The sequence below is a fragment of the Trichoplax adhaerens genome, genomic scaffold, assembly GCF_000150275.1.
Source record: "Trichoplax adhaerens TRIADscaffold_3 genomic scaffold, whole genome shotgun sequence".
NCBI lineage: Eukaryota > Metazoa > Placozoa > Uniplacotomia > Trichoplacea > Trichoplacidae > Trichoplax > Trichoplax adhaerens.
The window spans coordinates 5,195,592-5,210,799 of NW_002060945.1; the positions used below are offsets into that span (position 1 = coordinate 5,195,592).

The 15,208-nt window shown below is 34.4% G+C and overlaps 3 protein-coding genes across 3 annotated transcripts; all 3 read right to left on the reverse strand.

Moving 5' to 3' along the window:
* Nucleotides 1-846: 846 nt before the first annotated feature.
* TRIADDRAFT_54597 (uncharacterized protein) lies at nucleotides 847-4,058 on the reverse strand (the record flags this gene model as incomplete). The annotated part of the gene is made up of 7 exons (XM_002111018.1): nucleotides 847-1,098; nucleotides 1,262-1,333; nucleotides 1,612-1,683; nucleotides 1,825-1,980; nucleotides 2,125-2,368; nucleotides 3,179-3,504; nucleotides 3,951-4,058. The coding sequence occupies 7 exons, from the start codon at nucleotides 4,056-4,058 to the stop codon at nucleotides 847-849; spliced, it is 1,230 nt and encodes a 409-aa protein (XP_002111054.1).
* A 1,833-nt stretch (nucleotides 4,059-5,891) lies between these two features.
* Nucleotides 5,892-7,804, reverse strand: TRIADDRAFT_22319 (uncharacterized protein; the record flags this gene model as incomplete). Its single annotated transcript, XM_002111019.1, has 6 exons — nucleotides 5,892-6,296; nucleotides 6,364-6,528; nucleotides 6,619-6,822; nucleotides 6,941-7,251; nucleotides 7,353-7,464; nucleotides 7,727-7,804. Coding segments are annotated over 6 exons (1,275 nt in total), but the record flags the coding sequence as incomplete, so codon positions are not given.
* A 6,051-nt stretch (nucleotides 7,805-13,855) lies between these two features.
* Nucleotides 13,856-15,045, reverse strand: TRIADDRAFT_54599 (uncharacterized protein; the record flags this gene model as incomplete). The annotated part of the gene is made up of 2 exons (XM_002111020.1): nucleotides 13,856-13,882; nucleotides 14,233-15,045. 2 exons carry the CDS (start codon nucleotides 15,043-15,045, stop codon nucleotides 13,856-13,858), a joined length of 840 nt encoding a protein of 279 aa, XP_002111056.1.
* Nucleotides 15,046-15,208: the final 163 nt, after the last annotated feature.

Sequence of the window (15,208 nt, forward strand, 5' to 3'; positions counted from 1 at the left end):
TTGCAGTGCAGATATCGTTATGTTCTCTATCGCGACCCTAGGTCAATCATGCAATACTCGGTTAGACACTGCAAAGTAGCCTGATGCGTGGAGTCCACTTCTTTATTCGTATTGTCATTTTGCAATCATACATAACAGATATCACTGAAATAGAACAGAATTGAATGCCCTATACAACATTAAAGTTTGAAGCAATTTCATCGGGATTCTAAGTTAGTGCTGTTAGAATCTAGATGAAATCGCTTCAGATTATTCTATTTCAGCGATGTTTGTATAGCAACTATGTAAAGTTGGGGTAGATTAATGAGCATCTAACTACCTGCTACGAAGTGATCGCGAGAAGCTAAAATTCTGAGACATTAGTACTGTACTAACTCAACAGAAATGCAAAAGAACAGCTCTAAGGTGCAGTATTTAAATTTTTACATTTCTGCACAAATGGGTTATCCACACAAGAATACCTTGTTAAAAAATACTTTAGTTAAGAACATTTTATATCCACGGGTCACCCAGCTTTTGCAAATAGACCGACACTTTGAATCTTCGTAGTTGGGTAGTTAGACATGGTGTTTATTTTGGCACCGCTAGAATCTTGCAATGTAGTACAATTGGGCTCGCACGATAAACAAGACGCTAAGGATTTAGGATGGGTTTATTTCAAGATGAAGACAAGAGCAACATGAGCCACACATACGAGATTAATAGAACGAATTCTTGATATAAAAGTAGCGATATTATGACATTGAATACATAGTTATGATCACGATAAACATAATACAAGCGGAATAGGATTGTATATGTTCGCATTTAACTATAAACTGGAAAACTAGAAATCTGTGACATGGATCAGGGTTTCTTAAGTATGCCAGTATATTTCATAATCAAACGTACAGTCTCTCGATAGACCTTCGTAGCAGAATTAAGCCCCCATATGAAGTCTAAGTGTTCATAATCCGATAATGTCCTGTTAAAAACAAGATTGGGAATCTTGGACAACAATGACTTGACATCAGTAGGGTCTGCTAAGAAATCATGGCCACCACTAAATACCGCCGTTGGTACGTGCATTTTATTCACATGGTAAATGGGAGGAGTAGTCTAGAACAAGATAGCATGATAAATTATATCGATAGGAGAGCAAAAATTGGATATATATAAGCTGAGTTAAATATTTAGGATTACATGATAAATTGCGTTAAGGTCAGTAGGTGAGCAAAAAAAGAATACCTATCAGCTGGGACAAATACTTAAGATTTCGTACCTGATCATAATGAAGTTTGTTCTCATGTTTGTTACCGAAATCGAACATCTGAAATTTCTTTGATAAATACATCTGCAAAAATATCATATTAAATGTGATTTCAAGCCTTAATAGTAAGAGAAAACTTTATAAAGCTATTCACATTAATAAATATTATAATATAAATTTTATATCATTATGACAAAATTAAGCTTGATAAAACATCGCTATCTTATCATTGCTAAATAGCTAATAAACTGCTATCAATAATACGATCATAGCATTATTTATCTAACTAAATTAAATATCTATAGTAGGTACAATAATACACTTTAGTAACAGTACAGACTACAGCGTATCAATCTACAAACCTGAGCAAAATGTAACATATTGCGGACTGATGTACCAGCTGGTGTATGGGATAAGTAAACTGGAAGACGTGTCTATAAAATTACAAGAGATATAAGATAAGATTCAAAAAAATTGAAAAAGAGTTGCAGTTACTTTACATGAGGTTTTAGCTTTTATAACCTCTTCTAGTAACTATAGCATATTTTACAAGAGTACTACACAATATTACATACGACGTTTAGCTGTGGTTTATCGAATCCAGTTATTAAGAATATCATATCTTCACACAATTTGTTCAAATATCTTGTACCACAAACTTCAGTAGCCAATAGCTTTATTAAGAAATCGTTCGGAAGAAAGTCTTTGTAGCCTAAGAGCTGGAACAAATCCTTAAATCGAAATTAGGAAAGCAGATTTGTAGCACCTGATTATATTGCGATGAAGTTAATCAAGTAACAATCACTATTACTTCGTTAACTTTGCACAACAATAATAGAAGGCTTATTGTATGCCAATCACTTAATAATACATACGCTGAGATCTTGACTAATGTAGGCCAAATATTTTAATCCGCTTTTAATGTGATCAATAGTAGTAATTGGTGCTAAAGCGACAAATAACTTCACTTTTTTAGCTAAGACATGATTTTTCGAGAATTCTGCAAACGCTACCAAAGTTCCTTGTGAATGGCCAACGTAAACCAGATGCGACTGCTTCGTAAAATTTAATACGTACTCTAACATTGCAGGTAAGTCATACTTTGCTATTTCATCCCAACTGCAGTAAGCATAATAACATGATCTCAGTGTTATAAACTGAAGCAGGATATTATCATAAAAATATTTGGATGATTAAGTATATAGTAGTATTTGCCTGATATCGAGAAGAACAATTGTCGGTTCACTATAACAAATTATTAACTCCTCTAGCGTAACCCTCATATACAACTTTCACAGAGCCGGAAAATGGTATATAGAGAGCTGATAATAAGATACGTATACAGATGAAATTGGATCATTTAGACTATTATAGAGGCTATGAATGAATTCGAACGAGCGGAAGTGCGCGTATTAATGAAAAGATTTAATCAGTTATTTAACAAATCACAACGCTAAATAACATTAATTACTGGTACTCTACTAATAGTATATATATATATATATATATAATGCGCTTGACAGTTTCATCGCAAGCATCACTATTTTAAGTAGTATACACTTAGACGATAAAAATGAATTATTTTGAAAAAATTTTCATTGCAGCTACCATAAGATAAATCTGTAGTACGATCACAGTGCTAGAACTTCATGGCATAAGGAAATACCACCTACTTATGATGCGGTTGTTATATTCCATAATATTTTGTTAGAATGTACTAAAACGCATATACTACTTTAAAAGATTAATAACTGCAAGCTACAATAGACTATGAAGAGACTGCTATAGTTTTGTTTTCTAACTTATTAATGTAGTAGTTACTGTACGTATACAGTAGACTGCTTGGGGGTTCTATTTTATGCCTGAGACTCAAAATGATGATATGCGACATGGGATCATAAAGCATTCAGATATTATCTTAGCAATAACCTCCAATTCCAAAATGCATCCTGATCAGGCTTGAGAGTAACATGATTTCTAGAATAGGTATTACCCCTAACATTTCCAAGCCAAACATCTAATTCGTTATCCGCTAAAATGAAACCTAAACTCTCATTCGATAAATTTATTACCCAATCGGCGCTAGAGCATAGCAGGCAGTGCATTAAAAATACGACTGGCTTTCTTTTGTCATAGTTGACGTCAATCGGCTTTTCTCTACCTTGAGGAATTCTTTGTATATTCAGAATGAAACCATCCTCAGTCTTGACGAAATGATTTTCTACAGGATAGCCTTTGCTGGTGATTAGTTTCGTCTATATCGATTTATGGAAAGTGAATACGAGAAAACTTCTTGACGAAAACTTAATGGCAATGTATCTAACGTACGCGTATATGCCTATACACAGTGTAATGTAAACGACGTTTAAAAATGGCTGCCAATCCACTATAAAGCTGTGACGCCTGTAAAAACTACTGCCGGCAGCGAAAATGCTACAAGCATACCAGTAAGAGCGAGAGATTTCTCAATAGTAATCATTAATTACACTGCTGCTCAGATATTGCGCAAGTAAATTACATTGCATTCATTGCACTCCAATATTCACCCAGTGTTCTGTGCAACTCTACTGTACAAGTGTATAGTATAGTATACTGCTCCGGTAGTTAATATAATTTTAAAATAGACCATTTTCTGGAGCTCACAGAATTCATTAGTGGAGGTAACTGTAATTTCTGATCACAAGTACAAAATATTACTTACAACATTTACTCCAATATCAGGATCTCCATTGCTATTTTCTGTGGTTAATACCGCAAAAGCGAACCCACAGACGATCGCATTTACGTAGAGAATCAGTAAACGCTGCATGAACTCAAGTGCTGCTTGTAAAGACTATTCTTGTTGTTATTAAACAGTTCCGATGTTCATAATAACAAATTAAATAGAAAGAGTAGTACGAAAAACTGAGTACTGCATTAATCGCAGCTAATAAATAAAAAAAACGTACGAAATTTAGCAACTCTATCGAGTTTTAATAATTCATAGTTATACTGTATAGTGTATACTTATACGCGTAGTACCGATTAATTAATTTAATTGAATAAATGCCATTTGGTGTCACTTCCAGTCCCGAATTTTTCTCTTTACAAGTGTGATATCTCATCAGCGAACTGTACTGTACAGTACAGTACAGTAAAGTTCTGTAGTTCAGTACTATACTGTACAGTATACAGTTTAGTAGAGTATTTACAGTACACTATGCATTACTGTACGTACAGTACTGTAAGCACACTGTACAGTACACTGTACAGTAACATACAGTACTGTATGATATCGCGCTCTTTTTGCAATAGTATACAGTACTGTACAGTACGTACAGTACAGTACTATGTCGTTTTACATAGTAATGTGACCGAAACTGAATTCCTAAAATCCAGTACAATTATTGCATTTTGGAATGATTTGCGATACTTGATCTTACTAGGGGTAGTATCACTAGCATGGCAGTTGTAGTACCAGTACTAGCACTATGCAAAAAAAATAGGAATGAAGATCTCTAGAATGAGTGTCGGATGGCTAGTAATGTATTCGACAGAACGTAGAAATGCATTACTCTGGTCCACAGATACATTTTAGCGCCGTAGTAGAGTAGGTTCGGTTCATTCAAGTTGCGCCAAGCTGAAAAAAGTCCTGTTTACAATTGTCTAGTAAGATTTGGCTTTTTATAACATTGCCTGGAACCTGAACCGTCCTACAGTTCCTGGGCGTACTGTACTGCCGTTATGCTTATACAGTACCTGAGTATCTCTGATCTACGCTGGCTCAAAACGGCTATTGATCATTGAACTTAGATATCAAAAAAAGTCATTCACTTTACTTCCGTGATCGTGACATCAGCGACTTTTGAGAGAAAATTCTTTAAAGAAGTACCTGATGAAATACTGTACAGTATGTACTACTGTAAATACTAAAAGTAAGACTAGTATTCTCTTAATTAATAAGAGTAATGGCACCATTACTCTTCTACAGTACATGACCATTCTTACCCCTTTCAAAGTACAGTATAGCACAGTAGTTTTCTGTGTCGTAGTTTATGTTCAAGCACAGTACAGTAATTATACATAATTAGTACTGCAATGTACGACTTAATTACCACGTAATAATCTGCTGTACACTGACGCACATAATGAGTTATTTCTGACAATTTCGAAAGGTTTACTTTGTACATTACAGTAAATGATCGCAGTATTTCAGTATCATATGATATTGAAAGAAGATCTACAGTAATATACGATACATCATTTCACTTATAGAACGGCATCCCTAATTGGTAATTGGTGAAAAGATTTTAGTCAAAAGGGTTAAATGAGAATACAGTAATGAGTAACATTGCATTACATATAGAGATTACAGAGCTATAACATTTACGAAACTAATTCAATAATGCTTATAAATGTTTAAACTGCAAGGCAAAGATGGATATCGTGTAATTTAATCATAATTGATCATGTTACAGCAACGAAGTCTCCATAGTAAAGGGTTAAAGAGCTTTTTCGATAGCAGTACCCTAGCAATATACGAGAGTTAAAGATCTTGATTTAAACATATGATCCACCTTTAGACTGTTCGCTATTTACAATTCTAGGCTAAATCAAAGATTACAAGGATTCTTTTAGCGCATTTCAGTACAATCTATTCGAATTAGGCCTCTTTCGGCGATGAAGGGATATCATTTTCCTTGGATAAAAGTTCTTCCTCTTCGATGATATCTTCAGTAGCACTTCGAGAGCGTTCTAATCCATCCGGCTCAACTAAACCATCTTCTATTTCCTTACGTTTAACCCAATATTCATAGTTTTCTTCTATGTAATTTATGAGCAATTTAACAAGCGCGTTAGGCTGAGAATCACCACCCTTATTACTCATGTTACCCATTTCTTTTGAATCTGGTTGCCATACATTCGGCATGAGACCTGCGTCTGCATATGATCTAAATAATGGAGCTACTAGGTTACTGATAAAAGATTCTTGTAAAGCTGCTAAACGGGGATAATTGCAGTCCATATATGGTGATACAGGCATTCCTAATGACTTCTCTTCGTTGCCCTAATTTCAGTTTGAGATATTTAAAATGCAGCGTAAACAACAATTACTAAAATAGGAAGTTACCTACCTGCTCGTAAAATTCTTTAGCAATTCTGTCTGTCCAAGTTTCGTGTAGATTCCTCTGTTTACTAGGTCCATTTATATCAGCTAATTTAATACACATTTGAACAACTAATAAACGATCTGATTCGAGTCCCCAATCAAAGCCTGAGCCAGATGTTTCCTTTGATACCTGTACCTGAATTGATATTTAAGGTATTAACAAATTAAGATGATTAACCAAAATTTCGAAAGAAATGGAAAGTACGCGTATGCTTCTTACTTTTTCATTAAATACGCTTAGTATATCGAAATGTCGTTTCAAATCAGTCGCAAGGATAGCTTCAATAATTAAAAATCGTAAACGTCGATACTCAGCAGCATCAAGCCCACTTAAGAAATTATACTCTGGTTTACTGAGTAGCAGCTGCCACGCTGCAGCAGCATGATGACTTTCTAATACCGAACGATCGTTATATAAAATTGCCTAAAGAAAGAGTTTTAAATGTTACTACGCAATGTAAAATATTCTTTGTATTAGGATTACTATTTATTTGCAAAAAAATAAGACGAACATACTCCAATTCAATATGGTAAATGTATACCTGTGTGGCGTTGGTAGCAACTAGGAACGCGTTAGTTCTGCCAGGATGATCATAATCATGCATTGCAGCAGCAATATAGAGAGCAACTAACTCTAATGCAGGCAAAGCTGTAGCTAAGTAGCCATAGTCTGCTTCCTTTTTAAATGATTCAGAACCGTGACTGTCATCCATATTGCCTTGTACATGATCACGTTTTGCCTTGTTCGGTATTTTACATGCTAATGAATTATAATGATCGAATCCAGGAATGGGTTGAGTTGTGAGATAGTAACATGCATGTAAAACATCCGAAGCGTGTATTCGATTGTGATCTGCGGAAGGAAAAATTTGGTAATTGCTTAAGCATAACGTCATATCTGGTAATACACGAAAAGTAATCGAGAATCAGTAGCATAAAATCGACATTGCCTACATGGTATGTTTCTGTAGCCATTCTCTAAAGCCCGAAAGTAGCAAATGAAACGCGAGCGATCGATGTGAAACATATCGAATAGGCCAGTATTTTCGAACAGACGATAAGTTAGCTATATATTAAAAGTAATCCAAAAAATGCAACTTAATACGATTTTTAGATTCAATATCAATCTGAGTAAGAGAGTAACGTATTTGTAAGTATGCAGAACAACAAATTAAACAATACGAGTATAAATACTTAATATTTACTCATAGCACATGATTAGTTAGTTACTCTTTTTTGATTTAACTATCTATAGTGAACACATTCACTATCGGTAAGGTAATTTTCTTGCACGAACGTACATTGAATATAAATTGTCTGAAACTTACATGACTTAGAATCGAGCCATCACACTTTTCTGCCAAGTCGAATATAGGAAAATTCCAATCATCAACCTGATCTAACAGTAAATTAATATCGCCAGAGCCGCTAGAACAACTATAAGAAAGGACCAGATCTTCATCAATACAATCATCCTCGCTGTCATCAACATCATTTTCATTACGTTTTCGGTCTTCAGGGTTTTCTACGTCTGTATGTAACTTAGGATGATCATCAACTTGATTTGCAGATACTACTAGCTTTGATTTTTCATTATAAGCATACGAAGAGGTTGATGATATCAAACATGCCGCAGCACTCTTTCGGCGAATATTTCTGGGTCTTATGGATTCCTTTTTTTCAATGTCCAATAATTTATCATCGCTGCCAGAGATGTCTCTACTAAGGTAGGAAGGGTCTTTAATATTTGCTATGCGACTAAATGATGAATTTCTTTGCCTATATAAATAACCGAAATTTCATTATCAAATGAATGTAACTTTTTAATTTGCCAGATATGGCGCAGGTTAAGCAGAAAACGGTATTATTTGCAAGTGTTGTATAAAAAATTTAAAGCTTATGTCTATTGTAATAAACTGGAGATTATTCACGACGCCAAAAAATGTTTTCTTGCTACTAAATCTTAGAAGAGTACCTAAACAAAGGGCTTGGGCTACCACTTCTACTTGTATTTGGGCTCATATTAGGGGAGGTATCACGGGTATGCCGCATGCTGAAACTTCGCATACGGACAGGCTCCAATACCAAACTGGGCATACCTGTAGCCGATGTTGTAGTCGTCCATGTGCTCGATAGACGACGCACAAGTAGCGGCTTCGCATGATTGTTTACCTATAACAATTTATCATAAATTGAAAATGATTATGATTAATTTACAAATAAAGATACGTTAAATGCTATTGACATAAACTATTTATTAAATATTAACTTTGACCTCCCGATAACAAGTTAGTATATTGCGCATCGGTAACAAATACATGCATAACAATGATTTTAGGAAAATCACAAATTTGTTTCAGTTAGTGGTAAATGATGGGGATATCTCACTAAGATCATCTTACCAATAAAAGAAAACGAATACGCGTTAGCACACTATTTTTTAGTACCGCACCGTAATTATGGGCTGTGGCGCGAATCCTATCTGGCAGTCTAGACATCCAATGTGATACTGATAGCGCATGCGTACTATACCGTGAAAGGTACACGTATAAATCATACTATTTTACGTAAGCTGCTCTATACCTTTATTAACAAGTATTTTTGCAAAATGCTAAATTTTATACTGTCAAATCATACATATACAGAATACAGTAGATACTGTATATGCTTGAGGTTGATACAATACAGCAACATAAAAATAACTCCATCAATGTCCGACTGTCCAAAATGCTATTCAACTGGTTATATTACTCAGTAATCATGACTCATGCAAAATACAAGTTGTATACCACTTAGGATTACAGTAGGAATTACGTTTTAATCATACAGAATGAAAATTTACTAAAAGGTCTATAAAATGTTGATACGTATGTATGTCATAATAAGATGACATCCCGTAAGACATATGACTATCGACTAATTGTAATACCAATAACAAATACCTTAAGCTGACCGTTTATGCTTAAAAAATATGCTCAAAAGGAATTCTAAAATGATCGATACCTTTTGTGGTTGAGTTCCATTACCATCCTCTTTATAACGCTTTTTATTCGCGTCTACAGGATCAATTACAGGTAATGACTTTGATGGTGAGACGACACTAGCAGAAAGTGCTGCAGTTTTCGGATCGAGCACGTTAGCCATGACCTTTAATGAACTAACCATGTGCTGAGGAAGACATGGATCGACCAATAAGTCATTTATCATTCCATTTAGTTGACTAAGCGTTGCCAAATCGAAATAGTACAATGATCGACTATTTAATCCATCGGTCTGGATAGAGATTAGTATCACCACCACAATTGTTTAAACAGCAAAACAGAAACATATTTGTTAGCATCAACTATAGCTAATACAATATCGAAAAATTTTAACAATCTTGTATTGTAGATCATAAACTCCGCAAGTGCATTGCACAGTACTGTATTTATGAAGCATGATAAGCTGTGATATTTCTTTACGCCAAAGTCGCACAGTGTACTATTTCAAGAATAGGATACATGCTTAACTAGTATACTTAAAGCTTTTCCTAGTGTTATACTTGTACAAGTTTTAACTTTAAATTGGTATGATATCACCGTGTTACAATATTCCATCGAGATTCTATTCTATACCGGATTCTACTACGTCAACTACGATATTTCATTATTTGATAGTAAAAGCTAGTTCGCAAATCGAATCGTGTTATAATTTCATACAAATTCGATGTTATATTTATCAAATATTGATGAAGTAAATTATCTCATACGGTTAAGTAGTGATAAAATTAGTTAACACTGTTATTACGGAATATGTATTACAATTATCTCTCATCGTTACACTTAATATGCCATCTACAGTCCCTACTAAAAGTATTGAATGACATTTTAGAAAGTACTCGGCATATGGAATAATCGAATGCAATAACATGATTTTATAAAAAATTTTAAAATGTAATTAGTACTTTAATGGTCTAATACTTTTCAAATTTTTGATAAGTCACTAGTGCTACTGACAAATAGCATGTAGTAGACACCATAAATAACCTCAATATATCATGGTATTGTACGTATATTTGTATACAAGAAAATTAAGGAATGTGTCATTCGTCACCGGAATCTTATCTCATACGCAAAATAAATCTATCAAAAAATGCTAGCTAGTAATTCATAGAGGTGACAATCTGCGTTTACAATTAACTCAAGTTCGATAAATTTTAATCGATTCATAGTCATTAACAGTACTTGGTGTTATTGGTCTTTGTTAAAAGTAACAATTCCGAACTGTACAAAATATGAACTTATGAACACGCAGCTGGAGATTAAAAGAGAGTCGAGGATAAAAATAGTTTGTAAGTTGCGACACTGTACTGCAAACAGTATACCTTTGCTTTTGATAATATAATTTTCGCTTAATTATGTAAACTGACCCGCATTTAGCTCTAAGCATTAATCGCTAATCATTCCTGTACGCTGCACCGTACTGTACTAAATAGTACAAGAAGAAATTCTACTAAGGCTTGCTGAGTTGATCTTATAACATAGTATTTTTGATTGATACAATGCTTAGGTTCGATAGAACTTTACCTATGTTTAATTATTTAATTCTGCTTGTTGCAGCACCAACAGTCGTAACAATACACACAGTACGTGAAGCAAAAGTAAAAATCGTAAGTCATAGGAAAGATATAGCGATGGACTCAAATATTTGACAATTAATCTCAAAATTCGATATCAACCGTTTAAAAATTATGAGGTACATCAAAAGTCGTTGAAATATTAACGTTAATAATGTTCTTACGTATAGTACAATACCATACGTATTCGTACTGTAAAGTAAATTAATCAGTTGCCCGTCATTTCACAACTGGCAACTGGTAGTGAACTCTCGCGCTGCTGCACACTACTAGTGAGTTGAAAGTACAGTAACATGCACAAACATTACATAATGAACATCTTCTAAAAGTAGCTAACGATACAACATCTTTAAATTCCTTACGATATCGTTTACTAATTGCCACAATAAACAATGAGGTATACTAGCAAATAAGGCTATACTTAGTCTAAAGTTCAAGCAGGCCATAGATTAATATAATATATACGCATTTTAAATAGTCACAATAATCAAAACGTAAAATGTATAGTTTGTAAGCATCCACACTTTAATCTCCTTGCAGGATGGACTCTCTACTAGTAAGATCTACGATAAAATACTGATAATTATGATAACAGTAAACAATTTCTAAATTGTAAAAACAGAGAGGATTCAGTTAAAAAGATCGATTGCTCGGTTATCAAATTGTAACCTACAAAATACAGTAATAGCACTGTACTAGAACTAATGTTAGGGGTATATTTGCAGTTTCGGAATTTAACAGGTGAATACTATTTAGCGAATAATTATTAGGCACAGTATTATATAATATTGCCAAACAGCTAAATTTTTAAATGCCATAATGCGTCATATTCATGCTCACTTTGAAATCTTGCAAGATTTACTGACGGTGAATCCGATTTTATAATTCAGTATTTACGGTACAATACAGTGCAGTCCATACGTACCCATATTTACGGTGCGTTTATTAGTATTTCAGATATTTTGATGGCAAAGTATATAGTAATTATTACTATGTGTTTTGACTGTTCTTGCATGGACAGCAGCTACATGTTGGTATAAAGTATAGTATTTTTACGTTAGTTTAAGCAATATTTCTTCCCTTTTTCTACGTCTGAAAATAAAATCAACATACTGTACAATATCAAATTCTGAACTACAGTCAATCGTCAATACCGTATCGTTGATAAAGACGGTTAACTCATAGCTGGTGTTTCTCAAAATATTTTCTGGGATATCAAGTAATTGTAAGAATTTTCTGCCACATAGTCGTTTTTCCGGTGACAGTCATCAATAAGGCAGAATTAATGTAGCTTAAAATTCATTTTATTGATTTCTAATTGGTATAAATCTTAGGACGATCTGATATGCAATTAACTAAACAGTCGGCTAATGCGGTATCGATCCAAGTTATAGCTAATATGGATGGAAATGTACTAAACGAAAGCGGAGAACAACAAACCAGTTTAGTCAAAGTGCGGCACCGTAAATAGTCTGAATCCATGATACTATATGTAAACGATAATATTGGGAGAGGGTACAAACTGTTGTCAGACTAATTCTTGAGAGTTTGGATAGTGTCTTGATGCATGATAAACAAAACCAAATAACGTAGTTTACGTTAATTATTAAAGATAGAAAGAAAACTTTCCGAAAGACGAAAATAAACAAAGAAAAAAAATTTATAGCTTACGCATATTTTATGTAACTCCATTCCATAATTTCTTACACATTCGAGACTATGTTTTCTAGTTTACCGGCTAACACAGTTTGACACAGCAACTTTTAGTTAGTTTAAAAATTTCTGTTTTCAATCTGCATGCACATAAGCGTAAGCGTAAGTGTAGCTGAGTGGCGTTGACGAAGTGAACATACGCAGACGCCACACAGTCCAAGACATCTCTGATTTGGTCATGCACGTACGTACTGATACTGTACAGTACACGTACTGTATGTCTACTCAAATACTGAACTGTACAGTACAGTACTGTAAACTGCTCGTGGCAGCAATGGGGTACTGTACAGTACAGTACAGTACACTCTGTACAGAAGAACAAATTTTACGCGTACTGTACTGTACAGTACAGTAAAACTCTCATCTCAATCCCCTCCTTATACTGTACGTACAGTACTGTAGCAGATAGCACACGTGTACAGTACTGTACAGTACAGTACGTGTACAGTACTTGTACAGTGTACAGTACAGTACAGTACTGTAAAGTAATAGAACTGTACTGTACAGTACTGTACAGTACAGTACCGTACCGTTTTTAGGGATTCGTTTTTAAGTTGTCTTTAAGTTAACTGTAAACAATTCATGCAATCCAGATGAAGAGTTCATCCACATCCATCGCAGATTTATCGATAAGGGGTGGACGAACTTTTCATCACAAAGTATAGCGACGCCGCGACGTAAATTTTAATCCTTGATGTAAAATGAATAAATAAGCTGTAACCTAAACGGATCAGATGTAATATATAAAGATATAAACTAACTATGTACTGTCGTTACTTCGTATTAATCTGCTAAATTGTGCTGTAAATGTAGCCGAGTTGTTGCAGCTGCAGATATAAACATGATTAATAATATAATAATACGATAAATGATATATTAAAACACTAGTCTAAGTATACTCGTAAGCTCATTATCTACCAATTCGAGTAAACATTTCTATAAGTAGGATACTGAACCATAAGGAAATAAAACTATATAACCTATCATTCTGCCAATCTTCCTACTTTTTGCGAGTATTTTACGGTATACTCGTAGTGATTTCAATTTTACTTCGAATTTAATGAGATTACGCTACTGTAATGCTTATATTTGCCTAGATTAAGGACCTTTTAATTTTTATGGCATGATTTCAACTATCACTTAAGCATGATCTATTCTGCGATAAGATTCGAGATTGAGATTCATAAGTCAGAATAATCCATTGTATGGTTATGATATTATATAAATAAATGATAGATATCTGGAAATATAACTTCGTAAATAGATATGTATAAAAGTACCATTGTATAGAGGCTCACGTACTGTGAAATATCGCGTTTTGTGTTGGTATTGCATTTCATGCTCTCATGACGAATTTATAGGTATGGTAATGCACGTAAAGTCAAATATAAAGCAAGTTTTGCGCATTAAATTCAAATCAAACTTTACAATATGTGTTAATAATACTACTAACTACAGTATTCAGTATCGGCCATAATCTATAAATGAGAATACATATACTCTTACCGGCTTTAGGCCACCTACTGGTAGAGATGTGCGACGTTTAGAAAGAGATCTTGTGGTATTAAGTCCTGGTGAGCGGTGCGAAAAGCTTTGCGTTGAAGCACGGCGATTCATAGATGTGCTATCACTAATTACCGCTAGTTCTTTCAAAGCACCTTGTTGATTTGATCCGTTAATGGATGACAGACTGTTAGCGTTAATAAATTGTGTACGCGGTAGCGAAGATGTACCTAAATAGGGTGGTGTTGCTAGACGCTGGCAAAGAAAATAGCTGCAAATAAAACCGAAGTAAATACAGGCATAAGCAAGAAATGGACGAGCGTGAAAGGAGAAGTGCGTAAATGTTGACCAACACAAAAAACGGGTAAAAGACAGGAAAGATAAGACCGAAATCGCTCTACGATAGTTTAACCGGTCAAAGATAATAATGTATGAATAAAGTACAGTTCCAAATTCAATTAATCCAACTGTAAAAGTTGGATACTGCTCCACAGAGCAGGCCGACATTAAGAGTACTTCGCCTATGACACAAGTCGACATCAAAACCGTTTGTTTTGGTAAATCAACTTCCTTGTTCAACTCAATCAATAAAGCTAGCCAAAAAGATGCAACTACGAACATCATCATATGTGAAAGCCATCCCAACTGCAGTGTGACTGCTGATAAATACACAGTTTCCTCCTTATGACTGTCAGCCCTTATTATTATCACAAGGCAACTAGTAATGAGACACGGTATGGCCAAATAGTGCAGAATTCGAGTGCCATTGTAGTCATAATTTCTTTGTTTTGTACGCTCATCTTCGCTATGGATCATCTTAGTGTGATTAATATATTCTCGGTTTCCAGTTGAATAATATAAGCCCTTAAATAATGTCTAAATCTTAACTTGTATGCAAATTGAAGTTGCAATGCTTGGAAGCTGGATTTTGTGGTTTTCGTCTTCCCGTAGGTAGAATCACCAGAGTAATACGGCAATC